Here is a 21,265-nt window from a genome sequence, read left to right as displayed (position 1 = left end):
AGTAATAGCAATAGTTCATCTTGTGCCCATGCAGTGATTTACTGTGTGCATCAGCAGAGATGGGTGCTCAGTAATGTCCTGTTTCTGTATGTCAGTATGCAGGCTGCGGCGCATACACAGCCTCTCTGCCTGTGGACAGAGAGCCCTCGGGCCGAGCCGGCCTGCTGAACCGTGGAATTTCTCAGTTTTGGAGGTGTTCTAATTCAACTAGCTTTGTTCTCCTCAGGGACCGACCCTCTCCCCCCCCCCCTTCTTGTAAAAAACAGTGCAGCGTTGACTTGGACCGCTCTGTCTGTTCCACACAATTGTTTTGTGATGGGGGGATGTCTGGGCTTACATTTCCTATTTGATTAGTGTTCAGAGGCAGGGTCCTGTTGGCAGGCATATCTAATCATCGCTACCGCGGCTTGAGAGAGAGGCTATAGGCTCACTTGTTGCATCTCCCACACACCCCTTCCTTGAACTAAATGCATGCTGTAAATGACTGCAATGAAGAACAGTTGCTGCACAGTCATTTTAGGATTGTGAGATGCATGTTGTATGTTGACTTGTACTGAAATGCAACATACAGTTAATTTTAGTACAGGCATACACTTTGTAATTCAATACAGCAGCTCCGCCATCAATTCTACCTTAAAAAAAGTTAATAATGTTCAGTTATTGTCGATATAGATGGAAATGTGTAAATTCAATTACATGTTTATTATTTATTAAGGTGTTGTACTGGACTATATGATATTGAGAAGTGGTTAAAAATGTTGACATAAATGAAGGGCAAAATATTAGAAAAAGCTCTCAATATAACATCATCACTAACTGACCTCAATGCTAAAACATCAAATTTAATCAACACATATGAGTGTCGAACAAAAAAAGTAATTATAGCCTTATAAAAATAGACTTTATGGCAGAGAAGTTGGATTAGATTGTACAGGTGTACGTGGTAAAGTGGCCATTGAGTGTATATTTACATATTTTAGGGCTATTTGCTACAAGGAATTACTGAAACTAGAATTATCTATAATGACTTGTGTGTTTTATATTAATACTATTTCATATTTTGGAATAGTCATTTTGATGTGTGTTATCAAGACAGTAAAACAGGTTGTTTTTGTCTCAGAGAAAGTTTTTAAGCTTAAATACAATCACTCAATCTCTGGTGTCTGTTAAAACATGCTAAATTAAGGACTCTTTATAATCTGGATAATTGAGGGTGTTGTAAATTGAGTTGTTCAATAGAGGTGCACCTACACTTTTCTAAAGAGGCTGTGTATAATTATGTGCTCAACCCAACAGAAATGTGTGAAGAGTTTTACTCTGTTTATGCCGTGTAGCAAGATGTGCCTTGAAATGTCAGCTGGCTCGATGATTTACGGGCCCTTGTGTTTCTGGTGTGTCAGCGATTCTGTACATGTTCAGCACAGGATTCCTGTAGCTGCTCTTCGCAGTGGCAGTGCAAGACACACACACACACACACGGCTAGTCGTTCTCAGCCTTTCCTCACGCTGCTAGTACGCTAACAGATTTCTTCCCTTTCCTCCAGGTTTCAGGGGAATTTGAGGGAAATTCAATGATGCTGCTAAATCAATTTTATCTGAAATTCCTAGGGATGTAGGCAGAGTGCAGTGAGGGAAGTGAGATTGTGCCAGGCAGGTGTTTGTAAATGAGAAACGGGGGACAGGAGCAGCATTCTCCTGCTCTCCTGTGGCCTGGCTCCACTACAAGCCTTCCTCACCATATTGTCTCTTGCTTTTATATTAATTACAACTTGTATTATCAGCTGCCAGTTGCTAACCCCAGCAAATAGACACAGCTGCCCCTAGAGACCATGCTTCTTTTGTATCTTATTCTCTATCTAGTCCTATTGTGTGTGTGTGTGTGTGTGTGTGTGTGTGTGTGTGTGTGTGTGTGTGTGTGTGTGTGTGTGTTTCCGCCTGCACATGTATGTGCGTTTGCTTGCTAGCCTTTTTTGCTCTTCCTCCTCCTCCTGGTAACACTGCTCTTTAACACAATTAGGCAAGAGCATGGAGTGAACCATGTTTGACTCCTAATTATGCCCAGCTTTAGGGAATAGTCACATGGGCCAGAGGCCTTCTCTTCTCTTTTGCTTCTTCCTTTATTTTTTTTCTTCTTCTTTTTTCGAGGACTTCTTTGTGTAGGTTGAAGAAGACTGTTTGGGTGACATGATTTTTTTCCCCCCAACTTGTTTGAACTTTATCAGACCCATGAGGGTTGTGACAAAATGGTTGTGTGTGTGTTTGTGTTACGCGGTGTCTGGTGATGCACCCTCCGTAGCTCAGAGAGGCACACTAAATTATTCATGGGGAGGAAAGGCTGTTGCTTTTGTCGCCTTGTTGAGCGTGGAAAGTTAACGCTTTTGCTGTGATATTTGTTGTCTTGTTTTGCAGACAGGGTTATGAATGAGAGGTGACTTACATGTATTAAAAAAGGAGAGTGTGCCTCATTAAAGCTATCTACTGCATATGCACTAGGCGTAGTATCTACTGTATTATTATTATTATTATGTGATATAAAGTGCTGTGGTCTGCTTTTTGCCCATTAAGAAACAAACTAACAAAGCTTTATCTGTATCCATACAGACCAATTAAACCCACAGGGTAGCAAATCACAGCCAAATATCATTCCCTTTAACACCATTAGCTGAGGTGTCTTTGAATTTAATTTAGTGCCAGCACCATTAAAAATGACACATTACTCTGCAATGATAGCTAAATGAAGTCCTATCGATTCAGTTGTTGCATTAAAACTGTGCTGTGGCCATAGCTGTTAAGTGTTGGAGAGAGCGAGAGAGAAAGAGAGAGAGAGAGAGTGTGTGTGTGTGTGTGTGTGAGAGCAGGGAGCATAGTTTTGAGGTCTGTCTCGCATCTTGCCGGCAGTGGGAGTCTCATTGTGAGGAAGTAGAACCCAGTCATTTTCTTCTCTTGGAACAACAACGGAGAGCACTGATCCCAGCTCTGCCTAAATACACTATGTACTCTGGGAGTCTGGGATTTTTACCTCCTTCCCTCCGTGTTCCATGTGACGCTGACAGAATTAGCCTGACTTTTCCCACATTAGTGATTTGACTCAGCATATGCTGTGTTGAGAACAACAGACAACAGACCTTGTTCCCATGAAGTGTACCATGTGTTGATCAGTGGCCCAGAGCAGGAACACATCACAATCATCCATCCCTCTCAGAGCAGGGACACTTTTCCCTCCGCTCACTCTGGAGGGCTAAAACCCACGCACGGGCTATTGTTCACCCTGTCTTCGTACCACTCTTCTGAGCAATTCTCCGAGCTCTTTATCTGATTGCCATCCGGTGAACAGCTGACGCTGAGAGGGCCTTGAGTGGAGCGGAGGGTCTGAAGGGCCTTGTGTGTTTCTGTCTGCTGTTTTCAGCTCCGAGCTGTTTGAGAAAACAGCCCTCCTTCCCCAAAAAACTTAGCAGATAAAAGGGCCTCGCTCACAGGCATAGCAGCAGCCGCGCCTCCGCAGCAGAACAAGCAGCAGCACATCAGGAACGCGCACCCAAGGGAGCTCGGCAGCCGCTTGTCTTATATCCTCTTTTTCCCTGCAAACCTACACCAGTCTCCAGGCACTATCCTGTCTGTCCTCCACCAGTACAGCTCACTCTGACTGGGGCACCAAAGCAGGCAGGCAGGCTCCTCTCTGGCGGGAGCTGAGGGAAAAGAAGTTCACCAGAAACTCAAGTTAGACAAAATGGTAAAAACGATCTCTTTCTTGGAATATTCTCTGGCGTGTACATTTTCCTTCTGCTTTCGTATGTATGTATATGTGTTTATGTGAGTTTGAGGGAGAAGAAAAAAAAAAAACCATAGCGGGAACTGAGAAGTGGGTTGAGGTTTGTGGGAAGCCCTGGTGCAGGCCTGTGTTTGTTTGGCTTGGGCTCTGCTCAAGGGGCCGCTTCTCTCAGGCCCCAGACAACGTTGGGCTTACGTCCGCCAACATTTTGTCATCATGCTCAGGTGACAAGTTAAATTGGGAAAGACTAGCTAGGGTTGTGTGAGCTATGAAGCTGTATCAACTCAATGCGAGAGGCTGTTTGGAGCGTCTATTGGATTGAGCCTGTGTGTCTGAGTGTAGTAAATGACGTGATCCGTCTGTCCCTCTATTGCCCGAATGGCAGAGGAAATTCCACGTCCAGCCTGCCTTCATGTGGCACTGATAAAGCCTTTCCTGTACAGTAGAAAATCCTGTTTCTCCGTGTGCACCGACAGGGCAGTAGGAATGACCAGGAAAGAGAGGAGGAGAAGGAGAGAAAATGAGCTGTAGAGGGAGGGAAGGGAAAAAAGAAAGACGCCTTAAAAGCTATGAATTTGTTTATGGACATTTCTTTGAAGTTAGCCAGCAGAGATTTAACACTTTTTTTTTTTTAGCATGTGTTTGTATATATAAATGTGAGTGTGTGTGCATGTGTGTTTATACTTCTTGCTCTATTATGTCATTAGCATGTGTGCGTAAGTGTATTTTCTTGCAAGCCTCTGTGGGCGTGTGTGTATGTCGGTGTGGGTGTGTACACATTTTTGGCAGATTAGCAGGAGAATCACTGTCATATCTTATTTTCATTTCTGACAGTGGTAATGATTAATGGCGGCTGTGGTGTGTTTGGACTTTTTACCTCTATATTTCTCACTTGACACGGAAGTCTCAATTGGTTATGGTATAAACGAACTCCACTGGGCTCTGCCATATGTGTTTAGACAATTACTCACAAGTGCCCCACTTGCAACGTTCAAAATCAAACGCCACACCAACCGTGCTGCGTTCAGCTCTCATGCATTAATGAAACACTTTGATTACAGTGTTTTGACTTATTGCCAGCTGCTTTAGTGCATTAGTTACTTTCTATTCATCTACGATTCTAGTGGCATGGTTGATTGTCTGCTAGCTGGGGAAATAGGCGATGGGGCTCTTTGCACTGCCAGGAGAATGTAAGCAGGCCAAGGACCTTCACAGTGCCTGTAGACTCTTACAAATGTCACTCACTTTTCCAGCATACTCATGTGGTCTCTCTCTCTTTCTGTGTCTCTCCCTCTCTACTCTCCCCCTTCCTGCTCTCTCTGCTCCTGGTTTGCGGTTTGGACGGGGAATGTGGATGGATGCACGGATGGATGGATGGATCCCACGCTCGCTTTCTCTCTTTTCAAACCTCAGAACCCAGCTTCCTGGAGAGACCATGATGACGCCACCTCCACACACTCAGCCGGCACACCGGGGCCCTCCAGCGGGGGACATGCTTCACAGAGCGGTGACAACAGCAGCGAACAAGGTGAGCTAGCACAGAAATGGGCATGCATTCACTTGTGCACTCAAGCACTAACACATAAACATACACACATACAGGCACAGGTCTATGCAGGACATATTAATCATCATACATTGATAGAGTTGCCAACACTCCACTTTAACCCTGTCTAATGGGAGATCTACAGTGAATAGAAGGCACATATGTCCCAGTCCCTCCTTTTGCACATTGGATTATCCCGCTTTTTGACTGGCGTCCATGTAAACACATAGTCACACCTAAAAATGAACACGCTTATCCACTGTTACATGAACGCACAAACGCAATCAACAGCCACTGTAATACACCAACCTAGTATAAGGGCTTTCCAAAATGTTGCTATTTAGAGAGATGAACAAAAGCTGGTGATTAATACTATATTTCTGCCAGTTCTTGCTTGCATTTAAACCATATTAACTTTGCTCACACAACAGCCCCTAATTATGTCTCAGTGAGCCTTCTGTTATCTAGTACACGACCTGCCAAACAGCAATAATGCATTTCAAAACAAATGTATTTTGAATTATTACAGATAGTTTGTGCAAGTCACAGCTATCCGCCTTGTATTTGTGTCACGGTCTGTATCAAATTTGACATGTAAATTGTCACAAGCATATGCTGTTAGTTGAATTTAGAGGTGAGGACGAGCATCAATACATTGTGAGGTAAAATTGTTTATGAAATGCAACTGCTGCCTGAACTAAGAGAACAGATGATGAGCTCTTGGCCTTTCTTTTCTTTTCTTTCCTTGTTTTGAATGCACCACAATCTCCTTTCACTTGCGAGAGAGAGAGAGAGAGAGAGAGAGAGAGAGAGAGAGAGAGAGAGAGAGAGTGTGTGTGTGTTTTGGGTCTCTTTCTGTATCCTTGTGTGCCCTCTGGCAGTGTCCACGGTTTTGCATGAAATTTCATCACACCATCTACACACACACAAACATGCTCAACAGCTCACTCACAGTGAGTGAAGGCGCTTGTCGTGTCCCGTTCAAGGCTATCGTTTTGCCGATAAGCGATCAAATGTATCGATGGGATGAGTGTCTGTGGTGGGGTCGTTTAAATCATCTTCTCCTCTTCAGGCAGAAGCAGCAGTTGAACCATTAATGACCACAGGCTGAGGGCTGCAGCAGACCTCTGTGGTTAGCTGTGTCAGGACTAGTTGGATCACAGGCTGTTGTCAGGCTAGATGATCATAGCTAGGCCTTGGCTAAGCAACAGGATGCGTCTGTTTGACAGTGTAAGCATAATGAAGGAATGGGGTATAATAATATGACACTTAATTGATCCTGATGGGGATAATTCTATTATTCTGCTTTTGGTTGCCCCCTACATGACGAGCAAAGCAAAGGGACAGTTGCAGAAAGAGAAGAAGGAGAAAAAAAGAGAGAGAGAGAAAGAAATGAGAAAATTAGGTGTTGGATTTTTTGACATGGAAGTAATAATATTACTTAGAAACACTGTAAGATTGCAGGTCAGCAGACAGAGCATAGGTGGAGTTCTTGCAGTCATTGTTGCAATTGCAAGTAGCATGGGAGATGAAGACTGCAGGAACAACAGAGAGAGAGGAGGGGGGATGAGAGAAAGAAGTGCACTGCCTATTGATTATTTTACACACATAAGTACAAGTGACCTGTAATCCACAGAGCACTTATCGACTCCTCTCCCCACCGTATCCAGTAACAGCGGATCAATACGGGCCAAAGACAGTTACGGTACAGCACCACGCACTGGGCCAAGATAGGCCTGGACTAGATCAGGGCCAGAGCCTGACCTACACTGAAGAGTGCTAAATGCTCGATCTTACGTGGTTAAAGCAAAGTAAGCAGCATAGAATAGACGCAGAGATTTAAAAGAAGGCGAAGCAAGAGACATTGAAGTGCAGAGGTGAAAGAGTAGAGAAGGTGAAAAAGTATGCAGAGTGAGAGAAAAGGGGAAAGAGAAAAAAAGAGAGAGCGAGAGAGGGCAGCTGATTTAATGGTCTAATGAGGCCGTCCTCCAGCCAGTTGTTTTGTGTGAGGCATGCTCTGACCTTTCGCTCCGCTCGGGAGCCCCGCCGCCTCATTTTTCACATTCTTGCAATTACGTTAACGCTTGAAGCGCTCGCTGACTCCCGACTCTGGCCCTTCCATTCTGACAGAGCCTTCCCTCCCCAACCTCTCCACCTTTTCCCCCTCCTCTCCTCCACTCCACTCCACGCATGAACTCGCCTCCGATCTCAATACATTTCCACATAAAATCTGTAGTCCATACTCTCGTGTCCACAGAGAAAATGTGAAATGTGTGCTTCACTTCAGTAATGGGGTCTTTAACAGCTTGGCCCCTGTTAAAAGGGGTGACGATGTGGATCAGTTGAGGAAGACAGAATAAGATGGGAGTGAGTGAGAGAGAGAGGACGAGAGACCCACAGTGCTTTTTGGGTTTCAGCTGCCAAGAAAAACATCAACTTTCTTCTGCCATCTCCCATCTTGAAAGGTGTGTTGTATGCGTGCCTGTGGCTTGAAAAACATTTACCTCGAAAATTGATCCAGAAGCGTCTGCCACTGTGTTGAATATGTGACTCCACCCCATTTCTCCTAAAAATGGTGAAGCATGTCTCACAGTGACCAGATCCAAATGTTTTCAAGAGTAAAAGAAAAAAAAAGTTTGAACTTTTTTCTTCCCTTCCCTTTGGGGTGTACAGAAGAAAAAAGATCAGTATCACTCGCATACATTTTTTTTAGTACTGTATATACAGTGCATACAGGACTCAGGAAGGTCAGAATTCACTTGCACAATCTCTGGCTTGTATCTCAGCATTGAGCATTGTTCTGAACCGATGCCAAAAAACTGTTTAGCAAGTGCACAAATATGTAGTAAACCAAGGTAAAGCATGCTCATAGCTGTGAGTAAAGATTGCCAGTTAAGGTTCTGACACCTATGAGAAAGGTTTCAGTACAATACTCAATAACCCCCGCTCTTAACGGAGTTTTTTTTTTTTCTCCCTTTTTCTCAGAATTTCCCTCCAAAAAAAACAAAAATATGAATTATCTCCCTCAGGGCAAATTCTGCACTCTCACTTACTGGCTCTTAGAGAGTGACTCCCTATGTTCTAGCTAGATAAACAAATATCCGCGGTTTATGGGAGATGGTTCAGAAGGTAATGCACAATAACTTCATTGGCCCTGCTCGCACATCATTTTGATTAACAGTCCTTTGGAACTCCTCCAAGCTTATCTAGAAACATCAGAGACATCAGTTGCAGGGAGTTAAACTTGATGAATGTGCGTGCCTTAAGATAGCAGTCGTTTCCAAGCAGGTGTCCGTAATATGTTAAACACCCAAAGTGTGATGGAGCAGCGTGATGAAATACTCTGCCCACACCAAACACAGTTGAGTCAAATGCACTCAGTCATGAACTGTAAATCTCCAACACTGATTCAGCACGGTAGGTAATGTTTTCCCCTCTTGCTGTATGTGCATATGTGTGTGTCTGAGTGTGCGTGCGCATGCCTTAGCTCCAGTCCACACTTGTAATTATTAGCTATGCATGAAGACCGAAATCCACGTTGACATCTTGAGTGGTGAGCAAAGAGGCTTTCTGTACAATTCTACTGTAGATGGAAAAGGCTCAACAGAAGAGAGGAGAAAGCATTTTGTACATTTTCTCAGCAATTGAACAATCCCCACGCTCTACGGATAGACGGACTCCCGAGAGAGATTGAGAGAGGCAGAGATGGAGAGAAAAGGAGGAAGAGAGGGAGAGCGTGAGTGTTCGGCTCCAAGGGAGCATGCTGCGCTTGATGGTATTGTGGTACATTTGTGTGTGTGTGTGTGTGTGTGTGTGTGTGTGTGTGTGTGTGTGTGTGTGTGTGTGTGTGTGTGTGTGTGTGTGTGTGTGTGTGTGTGTGTGTGTGTGTGTGTGTGTGTGTGTGTGTGTGTGTGTGTATGCGTGGGGAGTGTGGTGAGCTCCCTTGGCCCTGGCCAGGGGCCCCACTCAGCAAGGTCTTTGTGGTTGAGCTCACCAGAGGGGGGTCATTCCTGGTGGGGACACGACTCTCCGTGTCCGCCCAGAGACTCCCAGCATGAACGAGGCCTGTTGAATGTGGCATTTTCCAGACCTTTGGCTTTGCTACACTTAGGGCTCAAGAAGACAAAAAAATGAGAGAAGATCAGCAGAGGTGTGTCTGTGTATAGAAAATATATATATGTAGTGTGTGTGGGTGCATGCGTGCATGTGCGTGTGTTAGCTGGTTCTCTCTAAGTGCCTGTTAGAGTTTAATTTAGTGTAGTAATTAAAGCTGAACACTGGCCCATAAAACAACAGATAAACAATAAAGCAGACCCAAGCCCTGCTGTTTCATGGCTCTCACTCCCAGCTGTTGGAGCACTGATAATTTTTTACACAGTGCCCCCACCTCACCACAACACAATGCTGAAGCAACAAGGGTGTGTATGTGTTGTAAATGTGTGCCTTGGTATATTTTAGTGCGTGATGGCAGAGGCTGAACAAAAAAAGGCCAAAGAAACACAAACACACAGGATATGTCCACTTCCCCTCTCAAAAGAAAACACAGAGAACCACAGTGTAGCAGAAAGTGTAAGCGGAGTAGTCTGCCCTCGGTAGACACTTACAAAACCAGCTCAGTGGCAACAGCGATCACATAAACATTACACCAAGTGCCATTCAACCTATAACTTGCAAGATCTTGCCATCAGCGCATCAGCGAGTGAACTGCACTTAAAGATATTCCTGCTTAACGAGGATAACAATGCCACAGCGTTTCTCAACACGCTACCGTGTGCCATTTTAGCCTTGTCACTACATGTCAGCCCCATCAGTCAAGTGTCTGTTGTGAAAACAGTACAGTAGGTCCGTCTGATGGTTTGTTGGGAAGGGGCAGGGCCATTGTTGAAAGCCGAGAAGAGTTGCTCTGGAGGGGGAGAAAACACGGTACGGAGGGGATACTTTCATGATCCCATTAGCATAAGAGAGGCTAAATTATTCATGTGGAGTGCTTAATCTATGGGGAAAAGTATAGTTAATGCACATAGTTTTAAAATGGATCTTTCCCTGCCTCTGCTCTAACACCAGATTCTTGCTGGATTCAGCATTCACGGGCATTTACGGGAACGGCTGTCACTCTCCCCTGCACACACACACATAGACATAATATGTGTGGGCATATGTGCACTCTTGCTTAAGCGCTGCTGCACTTCAAGCTGTTTCAAGGGGCTCTGCTCTCAGGCTCATCCCCGCTCTCCCTCTCTCTATAAGTCCCTTTCTCATCCTCTCTCACCCTCTCCTTCCATTTATTCCTTCATCTCTCTCTACCTCTCTTTCCCCCCCCCCCCACTCTCTCAACGTCTCCCTCACACTCCTCTCCTCTCTCACCCCTCTCAGTCTCGCTCTCAGTACCGCAGACTGCCTGGCCCTCATCCAAAATGTGATTAAAGAGAATGATCAGCTCCCTCAGCTCCCTCCTTCCTTCCTCCCTTCCGCTCTCTCTCTTCCTTTTTTATGTCTCTCTGTGTTTCTCCTGACCCTGTGTTACGTTCTTAGAGTCTATAGATCATGAGAGAGAAAAAAACACACATGAAAACAGCGAAAGCAAAGGAACTGTAAAAGGATGCGGGCTGCCAGTAGAGTCAGCTCCACTTCCAGTAACATAGTCCTCTACCCACAACATCACCACCACTCCATCCACACTGCAGCTCATGCTTTCTCCACTTTCCCGCTCTTCCTCTTACCGTCTCCTTCTTTCCACTCCTCTTGTTCTCCCTCGGCTCTGGCTGGGGCCTGGTCCCTCTGGTCCATAATCAGGAACAGGCCCCCGGCGCGACCCGGCCTAACCCAGCCTGGCCTAGCTTGGCCAGGAACTGGGTCCTACACAGCAGGAAAGGCATATTAACTGGGTGAGCCTAATGTGCAAACTAATGTTTGGAGAACATAGGGAAAAAATTACCCAGATTATTCTGACAGCAGTCGAGGAGAATGTCTGTCTGTTTTGCGCCATTAAGGGAAAGCTCGGGGGAGACCTCTTTTTTTTTTTCTTCTTTCTTTTCTTCTCTTTCTCTGAGAAGCAGATTAAGCTTATCTGGGAGTGAGTTGAGCATAATTAAAAAGCAGAAAGGAAAAGGTGTTGCACGGATATAAACATGATTGAACTACAGTAAAAGGAGGGGAGTGACTTTTTCTCCCTTTTACCCAAAGGCTTGGGCCAAAAACAAAGACGGTTCTGAGTGCAGTGCTGTTGTATCAGTTCATTATACATTGGGTTTACACACCCATGTTCCTTGGCTGATTACTCCAGTGCATGTGGTGATGAGGAAGAGTGCACAGAGGTCTGATGTAATATGTCTAAAAGGGATTTGAGCATGTGCCCCCAAGGGGCATTTTCACGTCCATTAATGCTGCCGCCGCTGTATTTTCACAAGGATGACAGTGCTTCAGTTCTTTAAAGGGAGAGTGTTTTCCCAGGAAATTTTCTGTCTTGTTTCAGCAGGCTAGCCTGAAGGGGGTCAGCCAAGAAGTCACCCTTAAGAGGTGATAATCCAATTGCTCAGATTTGTTTTCCCCTTATGTGTGTGTGCGTGTGTGTGTGCCGTGTGTGTGTGTGTGTGTGTGTGTGTGTGTGTGTGTGTTTGTGTGCGTGTGTGCGTGTGTTTACAGAGTGTAAGCATGTGTGAATGTAATAGACATAGAATGGGAAGCAGAGGCAGCAAGATGCCACCGGATTCTTCTGTGTCCAACCCCGGGCCCCATTCTAGATCAGAGAGAGGTTATAGAGGCCAAGTCTGTCAAAGGCACACCTGCAGGGAAACTCCAAAAACCCTGACTGCCAGCTTACACAGGCCCGTTTAAGGTGTGCTTATTTGGAGTTTAACCCTGACTTCAAATGTCCTTTCCCTCTCTTCCCCTTTGTGTTTGACCAATGGGCCTTGTGCTCTTTTACTTTCTTTCTTTTCTTCTGCCTCCCTTGGCTCTTTAATCTCCTCCACCACCCCCACCCTCCCAATTCTCCTCCCCCTAATATCCGAACCCCACATCACAGCAAAGGTCCCTCCCAAAAGACAGCAAGCGGTTGAGTAGAGTGGCTTAGCAAGGCCAGCTATAGCTTGTTCACTTGCTGTGTGGTTTTCTCTTGTGTAAACCAGGGTTTACACACTGAAGCATATTTGGAACTGAGCAGAGCAGCTATACCCTACAGGTAGTGCTTTAACCATGCTGCCGCCGTCCAAGAGAGTGGGAGGATGATAAAGGAAGTGTGTTACAATCCGAGTTCTTCGTCTCTGCTGCTGATTTTCACGCGCACATCTTTTACGTTTATGCAAAGCTTTAGAGGGCATTATGCAAGATAAGCTCATTTTCTAGTCTGATTCCGACTCTAGTACATGCTTTAAAGCCAAGGGCTGCTTTTTTAGGCATAATAGCAGTCCCGCAGTCTCCCAGTTTCCATGTAGCCAGAGTGCTTTTTTCACACCTGATCACTTTTGTTCACCCATTTTATGGCTATTGGGGAGCAGGCGGAGGTGAGTGATTTGACAGTGGTTAGTGCCATGAGCCCTAATGTTTATTGGAAGCAAGCGTCTAATAATTTTTGATTACCCCAGAGGAGGTATTAGCCATGTTAGTCAGCAAGGATAATTTCTTATTTACATGCCCCAAGCACTGAACACTCTGAAGGAACACTGGGGCTAAATGCGCAACAAAACGAATCAAACATGCCAAACGAGATGCTCCATCCTGGCTGGCTGCAGGGCTGAAGCTGGGAAAACCTTCATTATGCATTTACCATAATTCATTTAGAGGGTTATCAATTTGCAGAATACAGAGAAGATGTTTGGAGGGGGAAGCAAAAACATCATATCAAACGAAGGAAGAGAAAAAGGAACAAGGGAAAGCGAGATGAAAAGGAGTGAGATATTTAGGCATAGCTCAGTGCCTGGATTTTTTTTAAACGTTGTTCCAATTACACACTTTTCCATGTTCTGAGGCAGAACTTGCATGTTAAATGCTGCAACCTCCTCTCTTTTACCAGTGTCACGCTCCGCCCCCTAAAAGAGCAGAAGCTGATTTCTTTTTAATGAAAGCCATTTGACACAGGAATTTTCTTCTATACATTTTTTTTGTTGAGATTGAGGCTGCACAGAGATGTTCTAGTTCAAATATTGTCTTTCTGTTCATTTAGGGTCGCTCTTTGTTTGACTTCTGCCCTGCTTACTCAAGGGCTTCTTGTATCTGTCTCTGTGTGAATTTCAGGACAGTTACTACATGTTTTCATTTTTTCCTCTCCTGGCAACACACATACTGAGAGAAGAAAAAGACCTTTAAAAGCATCTTTCCCTCCGCCATCAGGCAAGGATGACTAAGGCTCCATTAGAACAATTGCAGGAAACTTAGGGAGACGGGGAGTGTTCAAAAGAATGAAAGCAGCCAGAAAACACCACTATCTTGTGATAACCAGAGCTTGCTTTCATTATCTAAACACAAAAACCTCCACCTTGGAAAAATTGCACTCATTCCATAGCTTCATTCAAAAATAAAACAATGAAAACAGAGGGGTAGAGAAAAAAAGGGAGACGGAAAAAGAAAAACACATTTAACATTTTCCAAAGTGAGGAGGGGGCCTGCATTGTTTAGTACGAATGCTTACTCCCAGGGATGCAGTCCTTAGACAACTGAGTGTCTGCAGGAGACATCTGTGAAGACTGACCTTGTGACCCCGGAAAGAATGCTCTTAAGGTGGGGGGAAAACTGCCTTTACCATTGCATCATGGCCTACAGGACAGCCCAGCAGCACAACAAACACAACTGCTACAGAAAATAACAACACAACACACCAACAGCCGATGGAAAAAAGCCGAGTTAAAGTGAGATGAGCAAAAGAGATGAGAAAAGCGGTAGAGGAAAGGAGGGAGAGAAAGGCAGATAAAATGCACAGAAAACACAGACAGACTTGATCTGAATTGTGCCTCACAGGCCTGGCTGTATGCCCCCCTCCCACCCCATGAGCTCATTTTCATCCTTTATGAGTCAAAAGGAAGCCCAGTTGAAAATGAAAGGTTACACAAGCCAGAGCCCAAGCCCTTGGAGTGAGAGAGGAGAAGATCCCTGCTGTAAGGGCCCTGCTGCTATTCAAAGCACCTGCCATTGTGTGGGCGCCCATCCAGGCCTATTGTTGTGCAGAAATTAGTCGTGCTCCCTTTGGCTCCCTTCGGCTCCAGAGGCATGCGGCAGACCCCCTTGTTGTTTTGGGTTCAGATACGTGGTCGGATAGATGCGTGGCCCTGGCTACCATCACCACTGGCTGTGGCCCTTTGCCCTTTCTCCCAAAGCACAGTATCATTCTGCTTTTTTTCCTCATCTACCCTCTGTTGTGCACTTCTCTAGAACACTTTCAGGCCAACATTCCTATAGTTTTCTCTCTCTTTCTTTTGTACTCCTACTCTCCTTTCTCCTTTGGTGTATATGCTTATTGTTCTTCGGAGCACCCTCATTATACCCATGGTTATATTTTAAGGGCCTCTCTCTTTGATTTTGGTCCCGTGGGGAGTGAGTGGTGGGCTGGTGGGAGCTGTAGGGCTGGCCCAGCTCTCCGGGCTCCCCAGCCAGCGTCTCGGAGAGTGGGCTTGGGGGTATTGTTGGGCTGGGCACCGCTGCAGAAGCTCTGGTGCTACGGCTAGTGCAGGGGGTGGATGTGAGGGGAAAATTGAAAAGTCAATAACGAAGGCCTCACAAAAAAAAAGAAAAGAGGGTGAAACAAAGGGAGATAGAGAGCTTCAAAAAGCTGAGAGCTATAGAACACTGCTAATTAATAGCATCAGAGGAACAGCTTTTTTTCTTTCTTCTGGAACTTTAATGCTGCATATTAACTTTGAAAGCGAGGCGATTAGGAGCTCACATTGTGAGTCAGGTCCATCTCACTGCCAGGCCAGCCTACAGTGGCCATTTTATATAAGGGTGGATTGGTAACGTTGCATTTAGAAAATGAAAAACAAACACATAAAATGCATTGAGTGGCAAACAAAAAAAGCAACAAAAAAAATAACTATATTGTAATGCAACCCTACTGTACCTTTGTAACACTATTGAACCATCAATCACTATGTTAGAGAGGTGTTGATTCAAGTCTGTGGTCATTTCTGAGGTTGTAGTTTATGGTGTTGAGTTGCTTTATATTGTAAACTGTTTCTAATATGTTTGTTCCTCCATATGTAAATGAGATGGATACACTATTTGAAACACCTCTGAAAAAATGTAGTCCAATACAACACCACCACAAAGGGCACCTCCAATGCACCATAGAACTGAATTAACCCACAAATAATTAAGGACGTATTTATTGTAATGCTATTGTATTCATTCATTACATACATTTGTTTCTCTGCATTTGTCAAATTGTACCCTTATTCCAAAATAGATTGCCGTGTGTTCCTACTTTTCCTTTTCATGCAGCTAATCAAAAGGTGAGGTGCAGGAACTTGACAAAAGACGAATGTTGGATGGTCAGCGAGGCAGAGTGGCAGTAATTTGAACCAAGGCTTTGCAATTTGTATTTTTTTCACAGCAGTAATAGGCTCTTCTCTCACTTTTCCTGCCATAGCAATTTCCACTGCCAACAGCTGTCAAGCCCCTAAAATCAAAATTAGTGCCATGGAATTGGGCCTTAATGAAATGGCCTGCTGGATTTACCTTAAGGAGCAGGGTGGACAGTCAATACTAGCCTCGTCAAAACCCTCTCTCTGCATGCTGCGGCCCCATTAACGAAAGGAAATAGTCTCGAGTAAATGTATTAAGCACTACTTCCACCTTCTAATTATATTTTTCTCCTCCTCCCTTCATAATTCATTCACTCTTTCATTAGTTCCTAATATTGAAAAAAAAAAAGGCTTTTAACTGGCTCGTCTGTCCTTGTGGGGTCAACAATTATTTGTCACAATGTATTACAGGTATGTCAGACATGTCCGTGTTGTATATCGGGGATAAATGTAGTGTCTCACCACGGCTAGGATGTGGAAACATATTTCCTTATGTGTTAGGAGCATGTTCATAGCAGAAATACAACATTATGTCAATAATATCAGCAGAATAATGTAGCATAAAGGGTTACACCATGGAATCCAGAGCTGTGTGCTCCCCATCGCCTCTGCTTCCTATAGAAAGACGTGAATGTGTGCCAAGGCCCAGTGGAGGACACAGGGCCTTGGTTATTGACTTGTAAAGGAGCCGGTAGGTGAGGGGTCTTGACAAGACATGAGCGTCTGACTCTCTTGTAAAGCTGTATCTGATTTCTCTGCTAGTTGGCTCCCCGGAGAGACCCGCTTTACCCTCTGTTGATCAGACTCTCACTCACAGCTGTATGGAAAAACGCAGCGATAAAAAGAATGAAAGAGTAGTTTTGTGAAAGGAGACGCTCTTGTTGTGTATGCCATGATTCCCTCTTAGGGTGAGAATGAGAGCGAGGGAGAAGGAAGCAAAGGAATCAGCTACTAGGTGAAAGAGCTGTAGCCAAGAGTACATTTAGAATCTCAGTCAGTATGCCAGAAAAAAATTTCATTTGTGTAGGTGGGATAGCATAAAAATAAGAGACAATTGTATCAGCAAGAGGGCAGACAAAGCTAGATCCTCACTCCTCACAGATCTGACTAATTTATAAGGGTAAACTGCGCTGACACAGAGAGAGAGAGAGAGAGAGAGAGAGAGAGAGAGAGAGAGAGAAGAGAGAGATGCAGGTGGAGGGAGGAAGTTTTCATTGACTCTCCAGAGCAGGCCAAGCCAAAGCCCCGGAGGGATCTCTCTCAGTTTGAACTTTATCAGGGGCTACGCTTAATCAATACACTATCGGAAAAAGAATTAATTACTAAAGCAGAATAAAACAGCTGCATTTTAAACCAAGGATTCATCAATGCTGTTCTGCTCTCTTGGTTACAGCTCAGGTGTCAGGAGGATCATTTTAGCTCCATGTAATGAGGAACTGTGGGAGTTTACCCCAACCGTCTGTCCTCCTCCTCCACCTCTCTGTTTTTGACCCCCCCTTCCCACCAACACCCAGTTCCTATCCCCTACCTCGTTCCTATCCTCTACATCCTCACCAAGATATTTTCCTTCCCTTCTTTTTTTCATTCCATTTCCTACCTTCTCAGCTGTTTGTCATCTACCTACAATAATCTCTCCTTTTTGTACATTTTTCCCTCTTCCCTTGCCCCATCCTTAATAGACCAACTGTATTCTACTCTCTTCACACCCCAACCCTTCCCCCTCCCCCCCCATCCCACTACATTCCCTTCCCACCAAATTCCTGTCTTTGCGGGTATGGGACGAAGGGGTATTAAACTTGAAATCTCTGGTGCGAATGCTGACTGGAACGGGACATTCCCGCTGCTGCAGCCATCAAGCCGGACATTCCTCCGCTCAGGCTGGGACACCGCTGGTGTTGCGCAAAGAGGGGGGCATAAGAGATGGGGGAGGTTGGTGTAGGGCGTAAAAAAAACAACACACAATGCTCAAAAGGTGAAAATAAATATCATTTTTTTGTGTATAAACTCAATGGAGTGTGACAATCAAATGAGAAGATTGGTTGAAAGGAAATGAAAGGCGTATAGTGAAGACATTTAGATACTGGGGGACAAACTAACCACATAGGAAGTGTCCCGTGTGTCACAATAACCTTGGCCACGCTACTGCAATGACCACTGCCATCCACCCTTCACAGCCCTTGACCCCAGCCCAAAGCTTGTAAATGGACTGTCCTTGACTCTCCTATATTGGGGGATTTCAAGGCAGGTTGAGAAGGGGTTATGGGTGATGAATTGGGTTTTTAGTGAGCTCATTAGGAAGCCAAACAGAGTTTAGACTGGTGGAGCGGGGCAGCAGCACAGTAATCAGTTCTGCTCGCTTTGTTCCCTGCCTCCAGGACATTTGTGTGAAGAAAAAAAAAAAGAGAGCGGGGAGAGAAAAAAACTTCATGGCATTTTGGCTGATGAGAGGGCTGCTGAGCAGAGGCTACAATCTGATGGTTGACTTGTTGATTTATAAACCTTTTAATCCATTTACTCTACCAACCCCCCAGCTCTGTGTAGAAACCCCCATCTCTGCTAAACTTTACTTTGATGCCACTGTCCATCAGGTGTGGCAAAGATGTCTGCAATAAATCCAAGTCGTACTTCTTTCTCGGTATGAAAACAGGGAGTTGGTTTGTTTGGTTTTGAATTGTAATTGAGGGTAGAGAATCACCGCTGATGCTGTTGTCATACATTGCCTCAAACAGTGTAAGCTGTTCTGAATCACAAAACCACACTCTGTTAAAACTAGCAACCAGCACACAGATGCTCTTTCTGGTGGTTTAGGTAGAAGACTTTGATATGCAATAGTTCCTAGCGGGATTGTAAAGCCATTTTCTTTCTTCACTAGCAGATGAATCCATATGATGCATGTGCACGCTCTCCATCTCTTTGTTTTCTTTTGCTCTGTCTAGTCTCTTTATTCCCTGCTTTCGCTACATTATCATTCCAAAGTAGAGCAACCCAGTCATTTTTACAAAGCAAAAAGTGTGGAAGCAGCTTATTTTACTAATGATCATGCTTGTTTCAATTCAACATAGCCCCACTTGCTTTTGGGAAATACCTATTCTTTAATATTTAATGCAGCATCCAACCTTAGGATTTTTAGGTATGCTTCTCTGTGGGCACCCAGCCCTGTTTTTCCACAATTGTAAATTATAGAGGGTGTAGCATCAATATGTGCAATTTTAACCACTAAGATCAAGAATAGCTTCATTGTACCATATTAAGGAAGGGATAAAAGAAGGACAAAGTCTGGGTAGACAGAAACACGATTTGGACAGGTGCACTGGCAGGTTTGTACATTTGTTTATTAAGAAACAAGGTATGAACCGTGATTACCTGTGAGACCAATTAGCCCCATTCAATTTGGATTTAAGAAGAGCAGTGGTAGTGTTGGAGTGCAGGGGGAAGCGGGGTGGAGTTGTCACGGAGGCAGAGAGTGTGAAATGTCTGGTGGAGACCCAAAGCCCTTCATTAGCCACTGATCCCTGTCTGCTGAGTGAGGAGCAGTCATGGGCATCACAGCTCCCTTTTAGTTCCCCCAAAAAGAGCGGGGTGAAGGGGTGGAGGGTAGCTCCCCCATCCCCTGCAATTTAGCCCTTTGCCATTCATGCAAATTGGGTCCTGACATCTGCAACAGCCTGCCTCCTTTCTTATATACATCTTTATTCCATCTCTTTTCTTTGGGTCTTTTTCCTCCTGGAATAAAGAGTCTTGTCTCAGCTGACATGCATTCTGTTATACATACTCCACATCTGTGTAAAAAGTAGCACTATTTTGTGTGTTTACATACACACACACATATATATATATATATATATATATGTGTATGGAACAAAACAATCAAGATCCCAGGATATAAACGATCATTGTGCAACCCTAAATGTCCCAATTTACGATATAATAAGAAAATTGTTGCAGGTAGAAGGTTAATCGCACCAATAATTAATTCAGTATAAAGCCTTGGATGATGTGCAAACTCTGTGCACCCAGTGTTAAACTTTAGGATGATAATCTTATGAAAAGATCAAGAGAGTTCTAGGCAGTGACTCTGGAGAAAAGGAAGTAACCAGGCAGTAACCCCCCCCCCCCTTCTTCCCCTCCCTTCTGGACGAACTACTCTTCTTTGGCTCCAGGGGAGAGGCTGAAAGGGGAGGGTGGCTTTGCGCCAGCCCTTATTTTGGATTAAAAGGTAAAATAGCCTAACTGGCTGTTAAAAAACAAGTTTTACCTCCAACCTTCACCCCTCCCCTCTCTTTCTTTCTGCTCCCTCCACTTCAACCTCGCCCTCTATGGTAGGGATGTGCACAGTGGGGTCAACACTGTGCCTGTGAGAGGAGAGAGGCCTTGTATCGGTACAGAGGTGATAGTTATCTCCAGCATTCCAGGGATGACAGAGAGATATCTGCCTGATGGCAGGGTTAGGGGGCTTAGAGAAGGGGCGGAGAAGGGAGGGAGGTACAGGAGTTGTTGAGCAACTACCCCCCACCACCTCCCTCTTTCCTTCCCTCCCTGCCTTTCTTACTGCCTGACTGCCTCGCTTCCCCACACATAGAAAAAACCCATCTAATTAGAAGCTCTTATTCCACTTCATTTAAGGGAACACTTAATGATGTGTTTTTGGGGGGAGACAACTACACATTACTTCTCATGCAAAAGGAACCACTCAGTCGTTGCACTCAGGATGCAGATACAGCTGTGTTTGAGATGGAGGTTTGTCCTCATTTCTCCCGGGTGTCATGGCTATTGGAGGAAAACGTGGGAGTCCTCTGTCTTTCACCTTTAGCTGGTCGGTGTCCTGGTGGTAACAGGGGGTGGTGTAGAGGAGGCGGGTAGTGACATGTGAGTTTGGCAGGGAGACTTGCTGAAGGAGAGAGTTTGTTGTAATTGCTCTGACAGATTTTAGGGCTGTTAATGACTCCGGCCTGAGCGCTACCAATTTGTCAGCATGCTTGCTGTTTACTAAGCTGTTGTTTTATGGTCCAGTGCAAGGGGCTGCTGCTTGTTTAAGCACAGATCAGGAAATAATCAGCGTAAAACACTGGCTGCAGTGGTGCAGCCATACTAAAACAGTTCCGTTTAGAGCCCTCATCTACTGTATGGATCTGAATGAGCGCAGTAAGCCATATGGTGTGTGGTCACACTAGGACACACACAAACACACTGATGGGTTACTTACTGTTAGAAATTGGATGCTCAAGTGTGTGTTTTATCATTAAAGGGATTATGTTCTACTCGTTAGCACTCTGTATGTTACGTAAGTGCTAAGCATATTGCTAGCATGCGGTTATAGCCAGTAGACCTGTAATCCCCATCGGCACAGAGCAACAGAGGGCCGGCCATTCCACTAGTGTGAATAGAGCCTCTACGCGTTTGTGTGTATGTGAGAGAGATTGTGTGTGCGTCAAGAGCATG

At 44.8% G+C, this 21,265-nt stretch overlaps 1 protein-coding gene across 7 annotated transcripts in view; it reads left to right on the top strand.

The window, feature by feature from the left end:
- The window catches only part of meis2a (Meis homeobox 2a), an 80,915-nt gene that overhangs the window by 8,019 nt on the left and 51,631 nt on the right, over window positions 1-21,265 (top strand). For all 7 annotated transcript variants that reach the window (XM_039785879.1, XM_039785880.1, XM_039785876.1 and 4 more), the window contains exon 7: window positions 5,183-5,297. In XM_039785879.1, the coding sequence (XP_039641813.1) occupies window positions 5,183-5,297 (115 nt within the window). The remainder of the gene's footprint in view (window positions 1-5,182; window positions 5,298-21,265) is intronic.

This window comes from Perca fluviatilis, chromosome 20, assembly GCF_010015445.1.
Source record: "Perca fluviatilis chromosome 20, GENO_Pfluv_1.0, whole genome shotgun sequence".
Lineage (NCBI taxonomy): Eukaryota > Metazoa > Chordata > Actinopteri > Perciformes > Percidae > Perca > Perca fluviatilis.
This window is presented reverse-complemented; position numbering and strand designations above follow the sequence as displayed.